We start from the raw sequence: 11786 nt of genomic DNA on the forward strand, positions 1-11786 counted from the left end.
ATAATCAGTGACTTTTAAATTTTCTTGTAACCTTCTCCTGACCTGTGCTTCTCTACCACTTTATCACTGACTTGTTTGGAAAGCTCCTTGGTCTTCATGGTTTGTTTCTTGCATCACTATGCGAGTTGTGCCTTGAACAGACATTTACTCTGAAGTCAAGTTAAACCACTTTGATTGCACACAGACAGAGACCATTATAATAATTTTGTGACCCTTCAAACTAATTTTTTGCAAGTGAACTAATTTAGAGTTGTCATAGCAAAGAGGTTGAATACTTATGAAATTGAAAATATTCTAATATTATTTGAAAATCTAACTTACTTACATAATATCAGCATTTGTATTTTAGCTTTCTCAGTTTGGAGTAGATTGTGTAGATTCTAAATATAAAGTACCATTCATGATTGCAAACTCAGATGGCAACAAAATGTAGAAACTTTGTATGGGGGTGAATACTTTTGCAAAGCATTGTATTTCTTTTGATATATTATTTGCCTCTTGCAGTGGTCACCACTTTTGGTTATTAATAATAAAAACATGGAAAAAACTAAAAATAAGTTAATCTTGAACTAGGTCCTCACCTTTGAAAATGGTGTCATCATTATTACCGTGATGCTAGATATTGTGATTTAGGTCAACAATGTTCTTGGTTAAGAGCAATTTATCTATACTTAATATAGTTTCTTTTCAATAAATAATAAATCATTTTATTTGTGTGCATTGTTTGAATACAATAAACTTAACAAAAATATTCAACAAATAATGAATTGAGTCAACTAAATAATTTGCTTTCCATACTCATTAAACTTCACTATGCTTAACAGTTGTCTTTTCACAGAAGATAATTTCTGTAGTCTTCAAACAGGTATCATTTAACATAAAACCATTTTCGGGAATGAAAAGAATTTCTAAAGAAACTATAAAAATCTTCCCAGAACCTAAGTCTTCTAAACTTCCTATTTGATTCCTTTGTTCATCCCTACAGTAGCTCCAACTGGTATCTTAAGAAATAATGAGTAATTGCTCAAACCACTTTATACACTCTACATTCATGTAAATAGTTTCTAATCTGCTCTATACAACGTTATTTAAACATTGGTTACAGCTATTTTCATGCTGAGCTTCATTAGCAGATGTTCAAACCACATACTGTGACACCATAAAAGGATGACAAGGAAGGACTGAAGTAATTAAACCACTAGCAGAAAAAGAAAATAATGTGTGAAATAAAACAAGAATTATTACCTTATCAATGACTACTAGTTTCTTAGCAAATGCAAATCTACACTTTGAGATGGGCAGAAAGATTCTAAGAAAATTGGTAAACATCTTCTTTAATAGGCAAGTCTCCTTAGAACAACACAGAAATGAAATATTACTTTTTTAATTCTTCTTTGTAAATTACATTAAATAAGTTTTGAGTTAAAAAGCATTCAAATACAGTTAAATTATTATTTCTACTTAAATTTTATATGCAGATGTGCACTTGAACCTGAAATTTAGCCCCTGGCAAATAACCATTAAAGAGTATACATGTATTGTTTTTTATAAAATCTTTTAAACTAAGTTTCAACTTACCACTGATAGAGAAATCTACTGAATTCACACCAAAGATGATACTCTGCTTAGAGTAAACTGCAACTTCCCGATCAGCCCTTAGATCAAAAAGTCGGCACTAACAAAAACAAAAATCATTAAATAGAAAAACTCCATCTTATGTACCTTTACAACTAAGATATATTAATTCATTTGATTTGTCAATACAAAATATAAAACATATGACATGCATATACCGTGCATAATCAAATTTACACCAAAAACAGCATGGCTGTAAAAAAAGAATGGCCAAGAAAGTTAACTGTTATACAAACAGCAACTAAAAGAATTGATATCAGAATGCAACCAACGCAATCAATATTGTTGGATACATCGTTTAAAATTGCTTGATAAAAAAAGTAAACTCTATATGATTATGCGTATATAGGTATTGACAAAAAAAATAGCCAATTGACAAGCAACTCATACTTGTGCTATCATTTCTACAATTGACAAACATGATAACAAAATAATTATAAACCAAGTACAGAGTTTACTTTTTTTTAGCAAGCAATTTTAAACTATGTATACATTAATACTCTCTTGATAAAAGAGTTAGCAAAAAGGATCACACATAAAGTGTAATAAACTTAAAATAAGACCCAAAACTCGAGCACTTTCGAATAGTTGACTATTCTTCTTCAGGAGAACAAGGAAGAAGAAGGATAGTCAACTATTCAAAAGTGCTCAAGTTTTTGGTCTTATTTTAAGTTTATACAATAATACTGATTGCCTTAGCCATATTCTGATATCAAAGTCTTTAGTCACTGTTTGTATAACAAATAGCTGTTTTTGGTTTAGATATCAATTTTTTGTGTGAAATACATATACCATTGTTATACATGTATTTAACAAGAAAAAAAATCCTTGCGAATGTTAGCACTAGGCACACACAACAAGTTAATATCACATTTCAATAGCGAGTAACACTCAAAACTTGGACAAATCTGGCCAAAGTTTGCCAGCCAGCGAAAAACACTTGCAGAGTTTGTATATTAGTAGGTACATATGAATATACTGTGGACAGTAAATACACACCCCTCGCACAGAATAGTAAATAATACTGGAATACAAGCAAGTCCTATGATTATATAGCAAGCACGAGCTACAGTGATGCATGAGTATATAAATAAATGTATTAGCTTGGACATAAAAGTAATGGCTGTGAACAAACAATTAAAACTCACAAGTCTCGTGTGTTTACACAGGAAGCCAGTCTAAACTCCATCCACTGGCATAGGCGATTTAAAACTTTATAAGCACTTTACAACACTACTTGTCAGAAATCTATGAAATTTTGCATAAAACAAAAGTAATGGTATTGTTTATCCCTGTAAAGTTTAAAGGAAATTTAAATTCTAGATTTTGGCCATGTGGAGCACGAAACTTATTGTTTCGATCCACAAGCACTACTACTAGTAGAGTGAACATGATAGAGGTGCTGATAATAATTTCAAAGCAACTGAACAAAGTTTCAGATGATAGCTGAGTTTTGAAAATTAAACAAGCACGGTATAAAAATAAAATGGATGTGTGAAAATGAACAATATGGTCAGATTCAACTAGGATATGTCTCGGCAATGGTTTCATTTCATTTTCTATGTGCTAACTACTAATGTCTTGATGGTTTACAGTCTTGAATAGCTAAAATGCAGCTATTAAAATGGGTGAGTTTCACGGGGGCCAATTTTTTACACAATCACATCATGTAAAAACTCTCTTATTAGTGGCTTCATGTTAGCTTACTTTTTCCTTAGCTGTGCAACTCACTATTGTGAGTCTTGATTACTAGATACCTTTAATAGACATTGTTCATGAAATAACTATATCTTTTCCAAAACTAAATGACCCATGCTTTGTGTTCTTAAGCAAATAATGTACCAAAAATTTAATATGATAAACTTAACTGAATATTGAAACTGACCTATTCCTGACCTTGTATTAGGTCGTCAAGAAATTAATGTCACTTTTTTTTCTGCAGATGGAGTCCAGGTTTTGGGGTCGGAAGTGGTTTTTCTCTAGGACTGAGCCATTGTATTTGGCATTTAATATTCACATAGAAAATCCATTTTTCATCACCAGTGACAATTCAGTCCAAAAATAGTTTATTTGCACTACGCACCAGAAGAGACGAAGCAACATTTACATATTGGAAACGATGATCATCAGAGAGTTTGTGAGGCACCCAAAACACCTTCTTTAAGGAGTTTTCCCATATTCATTAGATGTTTACGTATTGTTTCATGAGCGACATGTAATTTCAGGGCCATTTCACAAGTGTGTTACCTTGGGTTAGAATCAACAAGCGTCTTCAGAGCATCAATATCAATTCCAACATGTCGGCCCTTGCCACCACAGTTTTTAAGGTTAAAGTCACCCGAACGAAATTTTCTGAACCATAGTTGACACGAACGTTCAAACATTTCCATAACTTCTTTGGCAACAGTGGCGTTGTTTCCCCTCTTGTATTTAAACAGCATTACATGCCGAATATGTGTCTTGTCGTGTGCCATCACTATAAGGGATTAGACTATACTAAACTTTAAACATTATATAAGCTACACTAATGTGGCGTTTAGGCAGTTCATGTAACTATTATAAGTAATGTACGTTTTTTGGGGTGTGGTTAATGAAAGTATTCCAAAATGTGACATTAATTTCTTGACGACCTGATAATAAGAACCACAGAAATACTCCATGTACAACATAACAGGATTTGAGAAAAACAGACATGTCAATTATAATAATTTTTTCCTTAAATAATTTATTGGTAACTCTAACCAAAGCAACATTAAAATAGTTATAACACTGTATAGTTTCTAATATATATTAGCTATTCCTGCCTAAATGTGTATTATGCAGCAAAGCTTCTGGGTGATATTCACAAATACCTTTTACAGCCCCCTGTAAAAAAATTACATGATTCTGTTTCTATATGTCACAGGTGAGATTTAGAAGGAATGAAAACAAGGTAATTATAACCTCCAGTGATCCTGTTGCTATCTGTATTCATAATGCTTTGATTAGTCTCGGCCCAGTGTTCTGACATGTGTGAACTATACTTTTGTCTGTGATATTGTACAGTTCATTAAAAACGTTTCATTGAAGTTATTCAAAAAAATGTGATACTTTATCAATTTAAAATAACACATTTATTAACTGACACTTTTAAAATGTATTTCAAACAGTTTAACCATTACATAATAACTTCTATGAGAAGAGCTTTAAAAAGTCTACAATAACATTTCAAATTAATAATAAAGTCTTAATTGGGACCTAGTGTGAAGTGATGAATCTGATGAGAAGGGACACAAAATAGCCTATGATCATCCACCCCCAAACAGGTGTAGCCCAGATGGATGAGTTAGTAGATCCATCCTGTAAGGGTGGTATGACAGAAATCTCTAGTAGAGGGGCCCCCACACTATGAAAAAAAATGGTGAAAGAAACCCCAAAAAAGAAGGAAGTTTGTGATAACTAACAATGAACAGCCCATACAGGACACAAGAGTCTGTCCGGATCCAAACAATTATAGAGGTGAGATATAACAGGAAGGGATATGGGAGAAGAGGTATGAACACATTCCCTAGCTGCAGAAGTCTTGGGAAGGAAAGATCAGTTGAGATAAAGGAGTAAATGAGTGGAAGGGATGGGAGCAGGGCACCTCAGCTGCATAATGGATCCCACCACACAATAGCTGTCAAGTCTTCTACAAATAAAGAACTTTCAGTAAAAATGATGGTAGTTTGTCCTGTGTGAAGAAATTCTTCACCCACATCAAAACTAGTAGTATAATTAAACTCAAAACTAGTAGAATAGTAAAGTTGAAAATCTCAGCAAAACTGGAACACGTCAGTGCACAACAGTGTGGAGGAAAAGAATGAGAATTCATTAGCATGAGATGTATGTGGAGTCATTGCACTTGGTGGTGTGTCACACTCTTATTAGTGGAGGGTTCTGCTACATAATGACATCATCATGCAGTGGCACAGATCTACGTGGTTTCACACGTAAAATTAAGTTGTAATTTTCACAAGGATGGTGACTTGCAAATCTATTTGGTAGAATACATTAATACATGGGGAGTAAAACTGATGTGTGTGTGGAAGTGAATACTTGTTTCAGAATTTAGCTTTGTAAGTCCATAAACTTATTGCTGTCTCAACAGTGGACCATAAGCTACTAAAATTAAAAACTTAGAAAGTAGTAGATTGAATAAAAACTCCATGAACAAGAATTAAATGAAAAAATACACAAGACCAACACATGTTAACAGCATCAGATGATCATAACTGACAGCAATTTGATTGGTTATTTATATTAAGTTCTGCTACATTGGTTAATTGACCATCATTTTGTTACAGGGGTCTAAAAAAACACTGTAAAGTAATAAAATTAAAAGAAAACACATGTGAAATGTTGAGAAAACTGAAGCTGTGCTAGGATAACAATTGTAACTGTCTGTTACATTCTGCATTTATTTTTAAAAAGTCATATTCATCATTCAATTTGATATCTTTCAATATTTTGTCTCACTGTTTTTGCTACAGCTGGTGTTAGGGTAAAGAAAATAACACAAAGTATATATTTTTTCCCCAAAAAAACTTGATATTCGCTTATGTTTTATACATCATTCATATGAAATATGAAATGACGAAAAGTATTTTTATTCTTAGCATGAAAATTACTGTCTACTCAGCATGACTCAGTAAAGGGTTTGTAAATTCACAGCCAAATCTTTAGTAAAACTTCTTTACAATGTACAACATACATGTAATTTTTAATAAAAGCTTGCCAAATTTCATGAAGATACATTTAATACATTCAGATTTATAGTTCATATAGTTTCATGGTGGTTACAAGGTTAGTCAAAATGATTGAGCCCAAATACAGAGTTAAGCTATGTTTGCAAGATCTAATGAGCAGTCATTTTTGTAACAGCTCCTTTTAGAAATTTTAAATAAATATTTGTTTTGTTCTATGAATTTTTACTCTGCCACTGTGATCCTCACATATGTTTCATTGAGCTGTTGACCTGTGCAACTTGAAATTAGTGCAGATTTCTAGTATTATAAATACATACTGTTTGTAAAGGGTTTTAACTACATAACATAATAAAAAACACTGTTCATTCATATGATTAATAGAAGAAAGTAAAGGGCAGTTGACTTATTCTTGTTTAATCATCAGTTTCCAATTTAATGCTAATTCCATTACATCATGATTACATTGATGTAATTATTTGCATGCAGTTCTACTCCAATCTCCTGAACAAGTGATTCAATCTCAACTTTTTGTTTGTTCATAAAGCACTTGAATTATTTTTTTACCTTAGAAAATAACAATGAGATCCATACCCTATGATGCAACTTCTTTTCTGTCACTGAGCAACCTTTTCAAAGAACCACCTGAAGTGAGCTTATGAACCACAGGTTGAAAATTACTTTCCTAGATGAAGTATCATAGGGTTATGTTTTTAATTATTTTCCCATATATATAATTGTTTTTAAACATAAAGAAAACATTGGAGTGACCACTGAGACTGCCATCATCTTTTCCACTGACTGTGAATTTCAATGCTGTAGAAAATACAGACAGTTTTCTGTTAATTTTCTTGCTTAATTCTAATTCCATCAAGCAACGTTGGTAAGAAACATAATGTATTTTACTTACAGTGGAATCATCAGATCCTGTAGCTATAGCATCTCCACTTGGATAAAACTTCACAGTGTTAATGTCTGACTCATGACCTTCAAAGGATTGCACACACTGGCCAGTTCTCATGTCCCAGAGAAGAGCCTGCCGATCACAGCCCTGGTGAAAAAAAAAGTACATTTTAAAGAAAGAGTTTAGTTCGGGTAATGTTTTAAACACCTTAAAATGTACTTTGTTTTCAATACAAGCCACTTGTCATCTTTAAGGTTTAAACATAATGCATGCAAACTTGAAAACAAATGTAAAGATAGCATTGTTAAGATATGATCAACTGATGTTAAGTTATATAAATCTTAAATATTTGACTTCATTTTTGTAAATGTAAACTCTAATAAGACAACAAAAACTATTTTCCTGATTAGATTTAGGGTAAAAGTCCCCTAACAGATGGTGATTCAATCTCTCTTATTTATATCACCATTGCAAATCTACATGACATTTTTTTAAATAGGTAACAGAAATAATTAGAAAATGGAAAAAGATGATTACAAGCTTTTCTGGTAATAATCCTTATAAATTATTAATGCACACACAAGTGGAACCCACAATTATAAATATATATATTATCAGCTTTGCAGTCAGTACAAATGATAAAACATAATAATACATGAATATGAGCATATACAATAGCATTCTCTACATTATCATAAAGAATAGGAACATAATACTTATAACTTCTTACCGCAGACACAAAAGTATTGCCTGTCTCTGATGGACACAAATCTAAGCTCATTACATCACCCCCATGACCATGGAAACTTTGAAGTAACTGAGCACATTCTACATCCCACAGAGCGCATGTACTGTCACCACTTCCTGTTAGAATCTGAGGAAAAACACATATTATAATAAAAAAAAAGTTTAAAATGAACTATAACTGAAGCTTTTGCAACCTAAATGTAAGATCTCATGTACAAGACTAATATTAACAATTGAATGTGACAGAGACTGAACAATTATTTATATTTTTTTAAAGACCAATATTCTGTATTTTGTACCTCAAGACACTGTGATTAAATTACTACCTGTATAAGCTAAGTTTCTGGGCAACTAGCTAATTCTAGAGAATTTTATTTTGGAGTTATCTTAGTCTGTTGCTTTAACACATTACACTGCAAATTTTACCAATTTTTGATTTGTGGACTATTCGGCTTAAAATTAAGAATGTGTTTGTTTCTAAATTATATATATATTTAGTTCAAAATTAAATTTAAAATTATGAAAGCACTTAACTCTAAACTATTGTTTTACCAAATCTTTAATGTCAAACTTTAGTTTATACACTGAGTAGATTCTTTTATATATGTGCTTTATAACCATTTAATGTTTGAACTGGGTAGAGGGAAACTTCTCATCCATCATTAAATCTAAATTTTAAAGTAGAAAAACTGTAAGAAACAAAAGTGCACACTCATATCAATAATTACATCAAACATTTTCCAACATGTGAAGAAATGTATCAATGAAAGATTAACACCATAACTTTATCATTCCAATTGTATTTTTACAATTTTAAAACACTTAGTTAAAAAAACATTTCTTAAGTTTGAAATAACAACCTTAGCAGAATTATAAAGCAATTTTTTTGATATAAGCCATTAGATATTTTAAAAACGTTTAAATACAAATCATAAAGTACAGAACAAAGTCAAGTCATTTTCTTATATGAATTTTAATGATCAATCATTAGTTTCATAACAACCACTAATATAATACTAATGTAATTAGGTTTTAAATTTGTGAAACTTTTAAAAAATACAATTCAGTATATGTGCAATTATTATCTGATAAAATTTAGGGATCTTTAAAGAAATCCGTGCTTCTTTTCAATATTTATTTCAAAACTGGATGATTACAGAAATATTTTAAACACGTTTCTTTTGTTATGACAAACAAATTTAATTTCTTCAGCCTTAAACTAATGCAATCATATGGTGTGTACAACAAAATATGTCATCACATAAACTTTTAATCTGAACTAAATAGTTAAAAATAATTAAAGGATAGTTAAAATTTGAAATAGCTATGACAAGACAAAATAATAGTGTGAAATAATGCTAATCCTCCTCTTCCTCAGTCCATGATTATGAAAATTAGGTATCTAATAATCAGTCATGTGATCTGAAGTACAATTCTCTCATAGTCATTGTTTTGAAAATAATGACAAAGTTCATAGTACTCTAACTTATTCATAAACTATGGCTAGACCTCTGACAAGCCATTAGGAAATTTTATGCCTTGAAGAAGAGATTGTTTGAATAAAAAGAACTTCACACATTTACCAGAATTCTCCTTCAACAAGCATGTAAATGACACACATTGGGAGACACACCACACTGCATCAAGTGATTCCAGATATAATAACATCTTTAAGACAGATCTTTCAGAGAAATGGTAAATTACAACTCGGGATCATATTATAAACTCTGGTTTTCAGCATACAATTTTGGTCTCAGGCTGCTCTTGCTGTTCAAGGTGGCCATGCTCCATACTGATATGAAATGCCATGAACTTTTAAATTACATCTACCTAAGGTTCATTTGCAAGTAAAGGCTGAATAACCAACCACAGTAGAGCTGGGTGATTTAATCAATTAACCAAAATTAATGTTTCCGATTATCACCATTTTCTATTATTCCAAGTAATTGAAAAATTGTAAGTATGCTGTTATTAAGTACAAAGCCTTATGACTGAATATCTGAGCTCCGATCAATTTTAGACTTTTAAGTTTTATTTTCTTTTACTTCAAGTTTGTTCAGCTTTAGTGATTTTGGGGGTGGAATGGAGTATGATTCAAAAGTCTCGGGTTGCATACACTGTTTTTGTTATGACAAAAGCTACAAAGGATATCTGCCACTATCACTAACCTTGAACTACTAACCAGAGGGAAGGTGACTGTCTGGCAGCAAACACTAACAACTTCATTTTTGAACTGCTGAATAGAGGGAAGACAACTAGATGACAGCATCACAGCATTTACCATCAATTCTTTTTTGCTTTCTCTTATTTACCATGATTTGTGGAACACTACTAATTGATTAATCAAATGTATTTGCTGAATGTCATCATCAATTAATCAATTTACAAAACCCACTAATCGCCTAACTGTAGTAATAGGCATTTCAGATTGCACAACTGGTCATCAAATGCCTGATTTACATAGAAATTAGTTGAAGGGTTTAATGATATTTTATAAAAGTATTTTTTGCCTTGTCATAACAAAAAATTAAAATTCCAAATATCTTTTAAATGTTTTGAGTGGTGCATGTTTAAATAATTTAATAGTTTCTTGTAATTAATAATCACATTCTCATCTAAAATGCATTAATTTCCAAATCATGTGTATGAGTCATACATGCAAGCACTACAAAAAATAAATAAATCTACCATATTCCACAAGTAACAGTAATTAAGATTGTTCTAGTTCACTTTTTACACATGTAATAATGTATAAATAGTATATTAATTCTTACTTGTTGGTCTGAATTAGGAAATAAGCAGCAAGACATGTAACTTGTATGAGTTCCTATTGCTCTTTTCTTACTGGATGCATCTTCTTCAAAGCTCAGGGGATAAACAGTTACTTTATTGTCCAGGCCTCTATATGTAACAAATATATACCAAATTATTGTCCCATTCTGACTTTTTAGACTGGGGCAGTCATTCTTCAGAAAACATAAAAGGACAATGATGATAAAGACCAATGTATAACACAATTCAACATATATATATATATATATATATATATTAGGTCGTACTATGTGCCAGAGAATAAATAAACATTTCTTTTTTAATTAACATCATATTGTTTTTTTACAAAACCTAAAGTCAAGATCTATTTATAGTTGTCCTCATTGTATTCATCCTAAAGTAGTCACAGCATTAAGAATATTTATCTTTATGACCTATATAACATAAAAAAATAGGAAAGATACATGTGATCATTTTAATGGCATTAATGAAAACTAGACAGCTGATCAACAGCACTGACAAACAATCATTAAACTTACCCACAAGCAACCATGTTTCCTGAGGGAGCATATGCACATGCCATCACCCAAGTAGTTGGCATTGTTACTGCATGTTCCTAATTATAGTGAAAATATGTTTTAGACTTTATAAAGATATATTTAACAACATAAGTTATTAAATAAAACTGACAGGAAGAGATGAAAATCAAACAAAAGATCCTACAGTCACGTAAGACATCATTCAATTTTTATTTATTGCTATCCATTTTATAACTATTTTATCATAAGTTTAATTGAATCATGAGGAACGTTTTCCATGGTTCCTTTGCAATAAATTACATGTAACTATTTCATGATCAAAGTCTAGTTACATTACTTTAGAAAAGAACAAATACATGTAATTTGTAACTAAATAAGAGTAATGTTAAAGTAAATTTCAGTCTTAATGTGATATTCTATCAGAACTGCTACTTCACATCATTCTCTGATTTGCATTTGCTAGTT

The 11786-nt window shown here is 31.2% G+C and overlaps 1 protein-coding gene across 1 annotated transcript in view; it reads right to left on the minus strand.

Moving 5' to 3' along the window:
• The window catches only part of LOC106472277 (guanine nucleotide-binding protein subunit beta-5-like), a 17059-nt gene extending 5624 nt beyond the window's left edge, over positions 1-11435 (minus strand). Inside the window, exons 1-5 of the mRNA XM_013932907.2 lie at positions 11322-11435; positions 10785-10911; positions 7994-8137; positions 7270-7410; positions 1579-1675 (exon numbers count right to left, since the gene is read on the minus strand). Of these exons, the coding sequence (XP_013788361.2) occupies positions 1579-1675; positions 7270-7410; positions 7994-8137; positions 10785-10911; positions 11322-11383 (571 nt within the window). The 5' untranslated portion in view covers positions 11384-11435. The remainder of the gene's footprint in view (positions 1-1578; positions 1676-7269; positions 7411-7993; positions 8138-10784; positions 10912-11321) is intronic.
• Between the last annotated feature and the right edge of the window lie 351 nt (positions 11436-11786).

Source organism: Limulus polyphemus, unplaced genomic scaffold (genome assembly GCF_000517525.1).
Source record: "Limulus polyphemus unplaced genomic scaffold, Limulus_polyphemus-2.1.2 Scaffold5212, whole genome shotgun sequence".
NCBI classification, from domain to species: domain Eukaryota; kingdom Metazoa; phylum Arthropoda; class Merostomata; order Xiphosura; family Limulidae; genus Limulus; species Limulus polyphemus.